Source organism: Chiloscyllium plagiosum, chromosome 9, assembly GCF_004010195.1.
Source record: "Chiloscyllium plagiosum isolate BGI_BamShark_2017 chromosome 9, ASM401019v2, whole genome shotgun sequence".
Classification (NCBI taxonomy): domain Eukaryota; kingdom Metazoa; phylum Chordata; class Chondrichthyes; order Orectolobiformes; family Hemiscylliidae; genus Chiloscyllium; species Chiloscyllium plagiosum.
In genome coordinates, this window is record NC_057718.1 from 75,800,532 (window position 1) to 75,815,902 (window position 15,371).

Below are 15,371 nucleotides of genomic sequence, written 5' to 3' on the forward strand. Positions count from 1 at the left end.
GCTGACCCCAATGGCGTCATTTGATGTTTCATTTAGTATATCATCCCTCTTCACAGCTGTGATTGGTTCCTTAACTGATAATGTTACACCCCTCACCTTTTTCATACTCATCTCCAACTTGCCTGAAAACTATATCCAAGGATGTTTACCAATGATATCATGCTACCATGTGTCTATCTGTCCTGTTAACTCATCAGCTGTATTTGCTTAATCGTGTTTCTACATATATACCTATTAATACTGCCAAATCCAAGTGCATTCCACTTATTTAAACTCTGCTTCCTCTGTCTTTCAGCATGATTTACCAGATTTATGCCTCCCTATTAGCTGGTCTAAATTTGTCCTCGGATTCCCATGCCCTTGCCAACTTAATTTAAACCCTCCACAACTGCCCAAGAAAAATTTCCTTGCAAGGATCTTTATCTCAGTCCTGTTCGGGTGTAGGCCATCCATCATATACAGGTCTCATGTTCCTTAGAACCAGTCTCAATGCTCCAGAAATCTAATGTTCTCCCTCCTTTACCACTTTTCCAGTCACACGTTCAATTGTTCAATTCTCAATTATTATGCTCCCCCACACATAGGGCTGGGAATAATCCTGAAACTACTGTTCTAGAGATCTTGCCTTTAAATTTCCTACCTAGCTTCCTGAAACTTGCTTACAAGGCTCATCCCCGTTGCTACCTCAGTCATTGGTACAAACATGGTCCACAATATCTGGTTGTTCACCTATTCCCAGAAGAATTTCCTACAGCCACTCTATAACGTCCTTTACCTTGGTGCTAGAGAGGCAACATACTGTCCAAGAGTCTTTTTAGAATAGAATTGAATCCCTACAGGACAGAAACAGGCCATTCAGCCCAACAGTCCACACCGACCCTCCGAAGAGAGTCCCACCCAGACACATCCCCCCACCCTATTCCTGTAACTCTGCATTTCCATTGGATAAGGCACCTAACCTACACATCCTTGAACACACTACATTTAGCACCTCAGTTGGCCTGACCTGCTCATCTTTGGACAGTGGGAGGAAACCTGAACACCCAGGGGAAACCTATGCGGACACAGGGAGAATGTGCAATCTCTACACAGGCAGTCACCTGCAGGTAGAATTGAACCTGGGTTCCTGGTGCTGTGAGGGAGCAGTGCTAACCAGCAGGCCATCACTTGTTCTGTTTGTAATGTTGATATTTTGCAGAAATGCCTTCCTGACCCCCTAAGTGTGGAAAAACCAGTCACTATTGCTGTTCCATTCTTCTTCCTCACCTCCAACTCTGTACAACTGAGGAACCAGTGATGCCACTGACATGACTCTAGCTGCTCTCACCTGAGAAAACATACCTCTCACCGGTATCCAAAATGGAATACAGATTGCCAAGCAAGATAGACTCAAGAAGCTCCTTCAATACCTGTCTGAATTTTTAGACAGCCTGCCTGTCACCCATTCCCTTTTTCCCCTTATGCTTCTAAGCTGAGGTGTGACCTCATCCCTAAATGTGCTATCCACGTAGTTAGCTGCTTTTAATGGATGCACAAATGTGACTCCAGAAGCGACGTGAGTTTTGTAACCTTGAATCCAAGTTTGCTCAGTCAATGACACTTCCTGCAACTGTGTTTGTCCTGTGCTGAGTCCACAACTTCATTCAATCACAGGATGAGTATTCCCCACCCCCAAACTTCAAAAACAGGCTCTTTGGTCAGCCAAGTCTGTGTCAACACATGATGCCTTTCTAAACTAAAAACTGTTTCCTCTATGTATCTCTCTATTCCCATTCTATCCATGTGTCTGTCAAGATGCCTTAAAAATGCTGTTATTGCATCTGCCTCCAATCCTCCGGCAGCACACTCAAGGCACCAGTCTCTGAGCAAAAAAATTAGATTAGATTACTTACAGTGTGGAAACAGGCCCTTCGGCCCAACAAGTCCACACCGACCCACGACCCACCCCCCTACATTTACCCCTTCATCTAACACTACGGGCAATTTAGCATGGCCAATTCACCTAACCTGCACATCTTTAGATTGTGGGAGGAAACCAGAGCACCTGGAGGAAACCCACACAGACACCGGAGAATGTGTAAACTCCACACCGATAGTCGCCTGAGGCGGGATTTGAACCCGGGTCTCTGGTGCTGTGAGGCAGCAGTGCTAACCACTGTGCCACTGTGCTGCCCCAAAATTGCCTCTCACATTTCCTTGAAACTTACTCCCTTCTACCTTAAACATATGTCCCCTAGTAACTGACATTCCTACCTTAGAAAAAAAGACTCCAAGTATCCATTCTATCCATTCCTCTCACAATTTTGTAAACATCTATCAGGTTATTAGTACCCTATTGTATGTAGTATATATATGTGTGTGTGTATATATACATGCCACTTACTCTAAAAAATTAATTATACAGCTCATCTCAGTCCATTTTTTCTGCCACCAAACACCTCCATCTTCAATCATCTAAATCATAACAATGCATTGGCAATTATGGTCTTTCATCCTGCCATGTGTACAATTTTCAAATTGAATGGCTGCTATAATGAGCTCCATCTAAATAACCTGGAATTTTATCCTTAAACATTTCCAAAAACTTTTAGAGGTTATGATCAGTACATATAATTGTCTCAGATGCATTATTGGCAACAGAAATGTTTAAATGTTGCAACGCAAACACCAAACTCAAGGTCATCTTCTCAATTGTGGAATATTTCTGTTGATGAATATTCAACATTTTGGAAAAAATACCCAACATGTCTTTCTATCTTCTCATTGTTGTCTTGCAAGAGTACAGCATCTACATCCACAACACCCCATCATTAACCACCTTGAATGGCTTTGCATACTTAGGTGTGGTTAACATTGGGGCAGTGGCTAACATAGCTTATAGATTGTCAAACATATTCTGACATTCCCCTGTCCACTGAAATTTTCTCCACTTCTTTAACAGGTCAGTCAGTGGATCAACAACACTGTTAAAATTCAGTACAAATTTTCAATAAAAACCACCCAGTCCCAAGAATCGTAATGCTTCCCTCTTCATCAGTGGTATGGGAAACTCCCCAATAAATTTTGTTTTCATGTCCCATGAAGCCATTTGCCTGTGGCCCAGGAACATGACTTGGGATTTTGTCAACTCACTCTTAGGCCAGGTTTATCACTAAGCTCTCCTTCCAAAGTCATTCGAACAATTCTGATAGGTGCTCCACATGATCCTTTCATGTGTGACTAAAAATCACTAAATCATCTATGTACATAATACAACTGGATAATCCTGAAATAATTTTATTGATTAGTATTTGAAATAAAGCTGGCATATTCTTCATACCAAACAGCATGACTTTAAAGTGGTACAGTCTATTCAGTGCGATGAAAGCTGAAATGTCCTTTGTTCTTTGAGATACAAGTACCTGCCAATATGCTCTGAGAAGTCCAATTTAAAATATAAGTTGTATGTCCCACCTTCTCAATACAGGCTTCCAAACATGGAATAGGACATGAGTCAAATTTTGTGACTTTGTGATAATCCACAAATAATTGTTGGGTACCACCTGGTTTTGCCACCATTAGTACGGGTGAGCTCCATTCATTGCAACTCACTTCAATTAAGATAATCTCTTTTTTCTGTGCTGTATATCTCTACGCCTCTATGACTCTTTTTGAACCAGTGCAAACTTCAGAAAATTAAGTCTATAAGCATGTTGTTTAATTGGAACAGCATTTCCTCTATCTCCATCATGCATAATCAGAGTAGTACTTTTCCTACATATCTCCCCATGTGATTGTAATTACTCTTTCTGGTCATTTTGATTTTCCTCTGGAATTTAATTCAAAAATGTATTCTGATATTTAAGAATTTCCTCATTGCCCATTTTAATTTGAGAAATGTCCAATTCAGAATCATCTGAATTTAGTTTTTCACTCTGTCTTGTAACCAGTAACACATTCTCCTTTTGCTTTCCTTTCCTCTCAAAATACCTTTGAACATATTGACATGATACACCCTGTGAGATTTCTTTCCATCTGATGTTCTTAAATTCCCTTTGATTTGACAAGGCCCACTAAACCTTGCCTTCAAAGGTTCATCTACCACTAACACTTTATCTCACTAGCAAAATGGTGAATTTTTAATTTCTTGTCTGCTTCCTGTTTCACTTCATACTTTCAAATGTTGTCTAGCCAGCTTGCCCACTCTATTTAATCTTTATCTAAAATTTGGCACACAATCCAAATATGTAGTCTCCCAACTTGACTCACCAATTTCTCTTTAACTATTTTCAGTGGTCCTCTTATCTCATGCCCCAAAAAAATTGAAATGGGCTGAATTTAGTTGATTCATTCCATGTATTCCTAACTACAAAAGTACAAATGAAATTCCTTTATCCCAATCCTCTGGATGGTCTTGACTATAAGCCCTCAACATGGCCTTTAAAGTTTGATGCCACTGTTCAAATACTCCTGTGATTCTCGATGGTACGCAGTGGATTTTATTTGTTTTATTCCCAAGTTATCCATAACTTCCTTGAATAGTTTTGATGTAAAATTTGATCCTTGATCTGATTATATTCCTGTGAATAGTCTGTATCTAGTAAAACTTGAGTAACGCTTCTACAATCCTTATTTTACTAAACAGCAACTGTTCCAATATGATAACATCACATTAACACACCCTTGGCAAAGGCAAATTCAGTAAAATAGATTGTCTCACATGCAATTCTCCAATCCAGGAAGAATAAACATCAAAAGAAAACAGAGAGAGAAAGAGAAAACTCAAACATTCTGCTATAGTATGGAGAGATGTATAGCAGCTTCCATAGTTAGCTTCAAGACTCTAACAATTACTAAAAGTTAAGCTAAATCCTGGTTCTGTGGGAGCCTAACCCCATCCCTTCATGGTGCTTCTGTTGCTCTAACTTTTAAAAACAACTGAAGTTAGCTTAGCTCAGAGCAGATAGTTTGGCTCCAAGAAATATGGTGGAACAAATCTTCCTTAAAGGCATATAGAGTCATAGAATCATAGAGATGTACAGCACGGAAACAGACCCTTCAGTCCAACTCGTCCATGCCAACCAGATAGCCCTACCCAATCTAGTCCCATCTGCCAGCACCCGGCCCATATCCCTCAAAACCCTTCCTATTCATATACCCATCCAGATGCCTTTTAAATGTTGCAATTGTATTAGCCTTCAACACTTCCTCTGGCAGCTCATTCCATGCATGTTCCACCCTATACGTGAAAAAGTTGCCCCTTACATCTCTGTTATATCTTTTTTGTCTCACCCTAAACCTATGCTCTCTAGTTCTGAACCCCCTACCCCAGGGAAAAGACTTTGTCTATTTATCCTATCCATGCCCCTCATGAATTTATAAACCTCTATAAAGATCATATCTTGTAAAAACAGTCACAGCCTCCTGTACCTGACCATTGACCAGCTCAAAATTCTACTTAGCTGAAGTGGTGTGACTGCCTCATGGAGTGTACTGCCCATTCAGCAACTTCGAGTTGAAGTTCCTCAAGCCACAGACCCAGATATAATTTATCTGGTTTAAATGTCTGCATCTTGAGGAATTTCAATGATGCTATGTGGTGGAATAGTGATAACATCACTGGTCTAATAACTTAACAGAATATTCTGGACATTAAGTTCTGCTGTTAACTCTGAAATGTTAACTCTGTTTTCTCTCTATCAATGCTACAAGACAAGGTGTGTTTCTCCAGCACTCTCCGCTTTTGTTTAATCCTCTAGGGACTGGGTTTGAATCCCTCCAAGGCAGATCAAGTTTGAATTCAATAAATATCTGGAATTATAAATTAGCCTAGTGGTGACCACGTACCCACCGTTGATTGCTGTAAAACCCAATCTGATTCATTAATGACCTTTACAGAAGAAAATCTGTCATTCTTCCTGATTTAGCTTCATGTGACTCCCAACCCAAGGAAATGTAGTTGCCTCTTAACTGTCCTGTAGGTAATTAGGGATGGATAATGAATGCTGGCTCAGCAAGGGACATCCACATTTTGTAAACTGATAAAACAAAAACAGACAGTTGTTTGTGTCGCCTTGGTCTGTACAAACAGGCTACACTAATAACACACCATCTCCCTGCCAAGTCTATTTGTTCTTTTTATTTAAATTATTTCATTTTGTAATTAATAGCAGGTTACTGCTTCCAAGCTTAGGGATAACAGAAAAGCACCCTCAATGTACTTCAGACAAAATAAAAGCACCATTTCCTTCTTCATTGCACTGAATTCCCACTTCTACTGAATGCCTGAACTCAACAATTTAGACAAGCAGGAGGCTGGAAGAACATGGCAAGCCAGGTAGCATCAGGAGGTAGAGATGTTTTGGGTATAACCCTTCCTCTGACATGACTGCCAGTCTAGTGCTTTTCCATTACTACAAAACTGACCATAAAAACAATAGAGGGATATTCAACTCAATGCTAATGGTAGGGAAGAAGAATTTTTACTGTTATGTGATGACAAGGAATTCCCTAATCAGTATGTTTCCTCTGCAATAACGAAGGAAGTAAACACAGAGGATGCTGGTGAAACCCAACAAGTCTGACAACATTTGTGGAGAGAAATAGAATTTACATTTTGAGTCCAGTATGACTCTTCCACAGAACACTTCAGGTAAATGGAAGTACAGCAGAATTATAATGTGACAATGTAGGGGAGAGCACATTCAGTGAAGATAAGAGTTCAGATACCAGCTGAGCATATTCCTTTGATGGAAAAAGATGTGCACGTTCTCCTAGTTGTGATGAAAGGTCAGTGACCTGATGTGAGCTGCTGAATGTTATGGCGCCTTTTACATTTGAACTCTGATGGATGTGTAAGAAATAATATTGCTGTGATGCCAATTGTATTACATTGGTAGCTGCAATGAAGTGACAGACATGGATTAGACACTACACAGGTTTTGAGCAGCTCCAGGTGCTCCTCAGCCACCACTGTCCAGGCTGCCTGTCAGTCAAGATGATCTCTGGTTGTCATCCACAGGACAAGCACTTCCCTTCTCTCCTAGACAGCCACAGGGAGTATCTATAGGGAGGCATTGCTAAAGGTCAGTGCCACATTTGTCTACTCTCATACATCTCCAGGATGTGTAGCATTATAAGCAGAGGTTGAATAATTGTCCTGGTTTGCAGAGAGTGAAATGGGTACCTTTTAAATCTGTTTATTGGAGCTCTGAAGGTTCAAACTGGTCTCAGAACTGCCTGCCCATAAAATTTGCTATTTTGCTTGGTATGTATATATAATGAGTTGGGTAAACTGATCCCTCCCAAGTGAATTTCATTCTGCTTTTATGCTCAACTCCATATCTGATCTCAACAAAAAAAAAAGAAAAATTAAAATTCTGTCCAAAAAGCCAGTCAATATCAGCAATGGGAAGGCTTCTTCTGAGACAATATGAAATTTCATTTGAAAAGGAATCAATTAATCAAATATAGCCAACATGCATTTATTAAAAGCTAACCATGTCTGACTAACACGATTGCCTTCTGTGATGCTATAGTGGTGAAAGTTGATAAAGATAATACAGCAGATATTGTGTGTGGATCTTCAAAAGACATTTGAACAAGATAACGAAGACAATCGTGGTAACAAATGCATATATTCAGGCCAGGGAATGGTTTGCAGTGTTTTTAGATCCGTTGTTTTTTTTAAAAACAATTCTTACAAACAACCTTGACTTAGAGAGCTTAAACAAAGCTTGTAAATTATATAAAACATGGCAAAATGAAAAATATTATTAAGGATAGTTAAGTGTTTCAGGCATATACAAGTAGAAATATACAATGAATAGAAACATGCAAGATGGTGTTGAATGTGGCAAAGCATAAAGTGACCTAAAGGTGGCTAATAAAGAAAGTGAGCATACGAACAATAACATGACTTTTAAGATGTAGATGGACAATGTGTCCTGGAAATTCATCTTTAATCCCTAAGTATTCAAAACAATCCTACATAGTTGACCACACAAAATTGGATTGAATTTTACACTAATCTTTGAAATTCTCCGTCAATATATTAAAAAAGGATCTGTTGCCATAACCTGATATCTACTAACAGCTTGTTTGCCCACTGCATCAAATCTATTCATTCATACATAAAACAAAATGTACCTAAACACCAACTTCCTGCTTCATTCATTCTGAGGGGCCACTCCAGAGATCAGGAACATGTTGTCTAATCAGTTGATAGTAAATGTGGAGATTGAGAGTAGCAAAGTTTCTAATCCAACTGATGTATTTGTTACAGCTTTGGACATTACCAGAATTGCAGGTGAATAGTGCATCTTTCCACAATCTCCCGTCAAGATGGAAAATGGAGCCTCTTACTGAAGTGACCACTTTCTGAAGAACAGTTCAATTACAGACAGCATTCACATGACACCCGAAGCCTCTGCCTTGTACAGTAGTTCTGATGACTCCATTCACTTGTATTTCTGTATTTTGATAACTATATTGACTGCTATGTATTGAGGAAATCAACGATATAGTATACATGGGGAAGGACTAATTAATAATGTTCTTGAAGTAGACCTGTAAAGCTGAAAATTTTTAAAATCAAGAAATGTAGTGTTAGAGTAGTATGCAAGCAGCTAATGTACACTTTACTACATTACTCAAAAAATAATGATTTCTTTGGCTCTATCTGTTCCTCTTCCTGTGAGAGTTTCCTTTAAGCCTACCTCTTTGATCAATTGTTTTGGTTCTTTTCCTAATACCAATACCAATGACAGTGCACTGTCAACATTACTGTGAGGCACCTTAAAATATATTACAATGGAGAAGGTGAAGTGCTTTAATAAATGTAAGTTGTTATTATAAGCACAATTCATTAGGATTTCTGACCTAACAGAAAATAATCAAAATTGCTGCAAATATTGAAATCAATACTCCACGTATGGGTTTAGTAATTTCAAAATCCTCATTTCTCATTTACCAATCTCTCAAAAGCTCATCAACATGACCTTTCTGTATCAATGTAGCCTCATGACTCATCTATCTCAAGCATCTTGAACATTTACCTTACCTTCCTCTTCCATCCTACCATCCATGACAGAGCTTTCAGCTCCCATGACCCTACTCTATGGAACTTGTCTTTCTTCTCTCCCTCCTTTAAAGAGTCTTGGAAAACCAATTTGACTATGTTCCTACTTTTAATTTCTCCATTGAAGATCATTGTTCTTTCTTTATTCTGCTCTTTTTCTATAAAACGCCTTGGAATATTTTCTGTCATTAAAGGTGTCACATAAATGCAATTCCCTTGTCTGTATGCTTGATCGTTGTAATGTAATGTTTTGTACAATCATAGCAAGAAAATGATTTACTTGTGTTGAGAATCATACTTGTAAGAAATAAACATATATACAAAGTACTAAACCCAATTCACACAGCGAGTGACATTCAATTGAACCTGCAAGAGTGGGACGCACTGTGTAAGAGGTGATGGAATTTGGAAGGAAGAGATGCAGATTAAGATAGTGGTGTGTTTTGTTCCATTAGAGGCCTCATGCCAGCCTGTAGCAGTTTCCCACTTGTGATATGTTTGCTTGCCATGAATATAAATTCACATAAAACTTTTTAAGCTTATGATTGACCTTCAAGATAAGGTTATTGATACGCAAGAATCTCATGGTGCCCACTTCAGGTCCATGGAAAAGTGACTTAACTGTCACTTTTGAGCAGTTGTGTCTGAGGTCTGTAGTTTTCCTTGTTGAATTCTGAAGCACAAGAAAGGGGAGCAGAAGAAAAGCAATTTGGCTGGAGGGTCAGGACTGCTAAGTCAGTAGTTAAGGGGGTGGTTGTGAAATGGAGTTGGGGGAGTGGAAGACTGGAGAGTGAAAGAAGGAAGAGCGTGACATCTGGGTGTGTTGGTTGTTGATGGGAACACAATCAGTCAAGGTAAGAAAATGCATGGCAAAACAGCAGTGTCAATACTGTTCACATGCGACAGAGTGCTTACAGAATTTTGAGTTCAACTACAACAACTTAATTATCTCTGTTGAGAGTGATTGCAGGCATTGCCCTTTACAGTGCATACAAGGGAGAGTGTGCTGAGCCTGCAATTTTAGTCAAGCCCCCAAAGAGTAACAATATAACACTGGATAGTAACATGAACATTCAACAGAGAGAATTCAAAAACATACACTTTCTTCCACAACAATGAAATGTCCTTGCCTCAGACTCAGTTAAAAGTCAACTGGGTAATCAAGGAAAGTTGGTTTTCTTCCTTGAAGGAGATAAACGAACCAAATACCTCTCCCTGAACAACTCCAGGGTGTTGGTGGACACCGCGTGCTCCTTCTCCAAGGACACCCCGGCCCTAACGTAACCGCGGAAGAGGGGCAGGCATGAAGTAGGTTCTTATTCTTGACACATCCTTTATGCACAGCACTGAAGACAGGGAAGAGCAGATGGTACTAATCAGGAGAAACTGTTTCCTAAAGACCTCAGGCGCATCGACCAGATAGCAGTCCTCAAAACTCATAGAGGTGAAGGGCAAATTCATCCCAAATTGCCAGGGATAATTCAATCATGATACAGACAGCCCCCCCAAATTGCAAACAGGTTCTGTTCTGGAATCCGCTTGGAAGTTGATTTTTATCCAAGTTGGAAGATAATGCAGGACAATATAAAGAAACCATTCATAAGTAGACAAAATGATTGTAGGTTGGATGTTTAAAATTACCCCTTTGTTAAATCATGCTCAGGAGTGTGAGCATTTGTAAACCAGGTGTTCATAATTTGAAGAACCTTTGTATGTTAATTAAAGTCTATTAATTGGACTGTCAGAATCTTGAGTAGCTGCTTCTCCAATCACAGGCTGTTGCTCTTCTTCAGCAATAAAGAAGGGAGAGCAACAGCTTGTGATTGGAGAAGTGGTGAGAGGGTGTTTGATGGTATGAAGTGGTTACAGCTGTGTTGGGGGAGGGAATGGAGGAGAAAGAAAGGAAAAAAAAAAGTGGGAGAAGAGAGTGAAAGGCAAGGTGCAATTGAGAAAGAGATAGAACATTACAGCTTAGTGCAGGCCCTTTGACCCTTGATGTTGCACTGACCTGTTATACCAATCTGAAGCCCATCTAACCTACACTATTCCATATACTTGTCCAATGATGACTTAAATGTACTTAAAGAGAGGGAGGTTTCAAGGAAGGGGGGCTAAAATTATTCAAGGGGACAGAGAGACACTGCAAGATGGAAAGGTGATAGTCTGAAAAGCAAGGGGGTTTGAGGGAAGGAGCTTCACATGGAGTAGTTGTTGGGAGAGAGGTATATTAGAGAGGGAGATAGTAAGAGGGGGAGAGGAGTGAGGCTGCAAATGGGATGAGCAAAAGAACACTGCAAAGGAGACACAGCAGTTTTAAACCTGCAAACAAAGGTCTCCTCAGTTAACTAGGTGCCAGTTAGTCTCAATCTCTAGGATGGGTGACTTCTTCACAAAGTAATGTGAAATCTTTAGCTCAAGGCTGTATATGTTCAGAAACTACTGTATGGTAGTAAAGCATAGTGAATGAACATTGTCTCAATTGTTAACAATTGAGATTGAGCTCTGGAATGCAATGATAAAGGTTGGAACTGCCTGGTTGAAATCTTCCAACTTTGGGTATATGCCATGGAAGCATTGGCTGGGATCTCTCCCAATCTCCCAAAGTGTGTTCAAGGTGATTGGGTTTTGTGTGTAGATGTTTGTGTCAGTAACTTGGAAAAAAGTGCCATTTACACATTGTCTTGGGCAAATGTAAATGCAATGGTGCATAATAAATGTTTCATTAGTGTGTCTTGAGTTTTCAATGGTGAGGTAATCCTTATTAAATATATTTGGAAAGTGATAAAGCTTGATTACAGAGAGAAAGGTAGTCCCACAACTGTTCTCTGGTCCAAAAGGTTAGTATTTATTGGTATGTTGTGGTACGCTATTTGAGAGGATATAATTAGGGTGGGAACCCTTGGCTTAAGGGTCTGGTGTTGGATTCTGCTGCTGTTACAGTTCTTCCTTGAGCAAAATAATAATGTTGTTTCAGAACCAACTGCATCTCCGTGTGGAGGTAATTCTTGCATGATGAAATTCCTGTTCCCATTTCCATCTGGAAATTAGTACTTAAGTTGAATGTACAGGAGACAATATCAGAGCTACAGGCAAGAACAACTTGAATGATCCAAAGATGTGCAGGTCAGGTAAATTGGTCATGCTAAATTGTCCATAGTGTTGGTGCATTAGTCAGGGGTAAATAGAGTATGGGAATGGGTCTGGGCGGGTTACTCTTCAGAGGGGCGGTGTGGACTTGAGCTGAAGGGTCTGTTTCCATAGTGTAGGTAATCTAATCTAATACTTTAAGTCCAAGAAAGTTTTTTTATTTTTCATTGGGATCCATATAACTGCTGTGTGTGAATTTTAAGTTTTGTTTTTTGCTTTTTATCTGTTGCCCTGTGACTACAGTGAGGAGAATTTTCAGTGGTGAAATTTCCCATCTGCAGATAATGCAGCAAGTAGGTGTAGGCTGTAAAAGAGCATCCTGAACAAACAGGGATGCTCTGTCATGGCCACAACTTTCCTGCCCAGTTCCATTACCATTAACCTAAGACCTCTTCAGAACGCAAAGGTGGCATAGATCTTCAGATGTAAATTTTAACGGAATTTTTTTAAAATCCTACCTCACTCAAGTGTACATCATTTGTTGAGACTTGCTTAGTCAAAACGAAATGTTCCAGCGTATTTCATATTTGCAGATGTTTCTTGATACCATGTGGATTGAATTGCATAGAGGGACCTGTGATGCTGGGGACTTCAGAGGTGGCCAGAATGGAACTTGATACTTGTAAATTGAGTATTACTGAAAAAGGGGCCCTTTGTGTTGTTATGTATTTCCAATGTAAGTAGCACAATTTACAACTTTCAACTGGTTGTCAGCATATTTTGTTTGGCATGCTCAGAATTGTTTAGCAAATCTTATGCAGTCGCAGAATCACACCCAATGTTGGATGCTGTTTTGTGAAAGTGTGACATCAGTATCTGATTCATTCCTCAGAACAACAACTTGACCATTCAGAGTTAACCTGCCTGGTTTAAATCTAAACAAAATGCTTGGCAGATAACTGTCAGTTATCATCAACCTGGAACATTTGCCATGACCATCATCAATTTGCTAACTAATCAGCACTCTTTTATATTATGAAATATTGATCCTCTTTATAGTGGCATTCTTGTGAAAATCCTAATGAGTGCAAGATATAACATTTTTCAGACCTTTTCCTGCGATACTCAGATTAGAAAATTGTTAGATATAAAAACAAGTATTTTGGGTGACTGGCAGCCATGAATCAATGAACAAGGGTAAATGAGAGCCTGACTTGAGTAGATGTTTGGCCATGAAAATGGCTAAATTATATTGCTATTGAGATTATTGGGAACAGATGATCTGATGGTATTTCCAGATATATGGCAAGCCAGATCTGATGACCCTATTGAACCCCCTCCAGTAGATGTAAAAAATCCAATGGTATAGTCCTGGGCTGTAATTATTCCATCTTGGCTAAAAAGGAGTGTCGTTTACGAAGGACATTGAATCTCTTGTTGAGAAGGAGGTTTATGTTAGGATGAGATGCAAAGGCTCAGTTAGTGATTGAGTGTTACAAGGTAGCCAGGAAAGACCTAAGACAAGTGAGGAGAGGGACATGAGAAGTTGTTGGTGGATAGGATCAGGGAAAACTGTAAAGCTTTCTATAGCACGAATTGAGGCCAGTCGTGGGAAGTTGCGTATGGAGTCAGAGGAGATAGGGAAAATGCTAAATGAATGTCTTTTTCATGTGAATACTGATGAAAAATAATGTTGTTGAGAAGAATACTGAGAGGCTACCAAACTAGATGGGATTGAGGTTCACAAGGAGGAAGTGTTAGAAATTCTGACAAGTGTGAAAATAGAAAAATCCCCTGGGCAGGATGGGATTTATCCTAGGATTCTCTGGGAAGCCAGGGAGGAGATTGAGGAGCCTTTGGCTTTGATCTTTGTCATCATTGTCTACAGGAATGATACCAGAAGACTGGAGGATATCAAATGTTGTTCCCTTCTTCAAGAAGGGGGGTAGAGACAATCCTGGTAATTATAGACCAGTGAGCCTTACTTCTGTTGTTGGTAAAGTGTTGGAAAAGTTTATTAGAGAGGATTTATAATCATCTAGAGAGGAATAAGTTGATTAGTCAACATGGTTTTGTGAAGGGTATGTCATGCCTCACAAACCTATTGAATTCTGAGAAGGTGACCAAACGGGGATGAGGTTAAAGACTTTGTGGTATATATGGATTTCAGTAAGGCATTTGATAAGGTTCCCCATGGTAGGTTACTGCACAAAATGCAGAGGCATAGGATTGAAGGTGATTTAGCAGCCAACAAAAATTGGCTAGTTGAAAGGAGACAGGGTGGTGGTTGATGGGAAATTTTCATCCCGGAGTTCAGTTATTAGTGGTGTACTACAAGGATTTGTAGGATGGGATTTATCCTAGGATTCTCTGGGAAGCCAGGGAGGAGATTGAGGAGCCTTTGGCTTTGATCTTTGTCATCATTGTCTACAGGAATGATACCAGAAGACTGGAGGATATCAAATGTTGTTCCCTTCTTCAAGAAGGGGAGTAGAGGCAATCCTGGTAATTATAGACCAGTGAGCCTTACTTCTGTTGTTGGTAAAGTGTTGGAAAAGGTTATTAGAGAGGATTTAGAAAGGAATAAGTTGATTAGGGATAGTCAACACGGTTTTGTGAAGGGTATGTCATGCCTCACAAACCTATTGAATTCTGAGAAGGTGACCAAATGGGGATGAGGTTAAAGACTTTGTGGTATATATGGATTTCAGTAAGGCATTTGATAAGGTTCCCCATGGTAGGTTACTGCACAAAATGCAGAGGCATAGGATTGAAGGTGATTTAGAAGCCAACAAAAATTGGCTAGTTGAAAGGAGATAGGGTGGTGGTTGATGGGAAATTTTCATCCCAGAGTTCAGTTATTAGTGGTGTACTACAAGGATTTGTTATGGGTCCACTGCTGTTTGTAATTTTTATAAATGACCAGGATGAGCGTGTAGGAGAATGGTTTAATAAATTTGCAGATGACACTAAAGTCAGTAGAGTTGTGGATTGTGACGAAGAATGTTATAGGTTACCGAGGGATAAAGATGAGCTAGGCTGAGGTGGCAAATTGAGTTTAATGCAGAAAAGTATGAAATGATTCACGTTGGAAGGAGTAACAGGAATGCAGAGTACTGGGTGAATGGTAAGACTCTTGGTTGTGTAGATGAACAGAGATACCTTGGTGTCCATGTACATAGATCTCTCAAAGTTGCCACCCAAGTTGATAGGGCTGTTAAGAAGG

General features: G+C 39.6%; 1 protein-coding gene across 2 annotated transcripts in view; it reads left to right on the top strand.

Moving 5' to 3' along the window:
• LOC122552950 (interphotoreceptor matrix proteoglycan 1-like) overlaps positions 1–9,395 on the top strand; it is a 139,316-nt gene extending 129,921 nt beyond the window's left edge. Inside the window, exon 18 of one of the 2 annotated variants that reach the window (XM_043696237.1) lies at positions 8,264–9,395. In XM_043696237.1, the coding sequence (XP_043552172.1) occupies positions 8,264–8,362 (99 nt within the window). In that variant the 3' untranslated portion in view covers positions 8,363–9,395. The remainder of the gene's footprint in view (positions 1–8,263) is intronic. The other variant, XM_043696238.1, reaches the window with a different exon arrangement.
• The last annotated feature ends 5,976 nt before the right edge of the window (positions 9,396–15,371 follow it).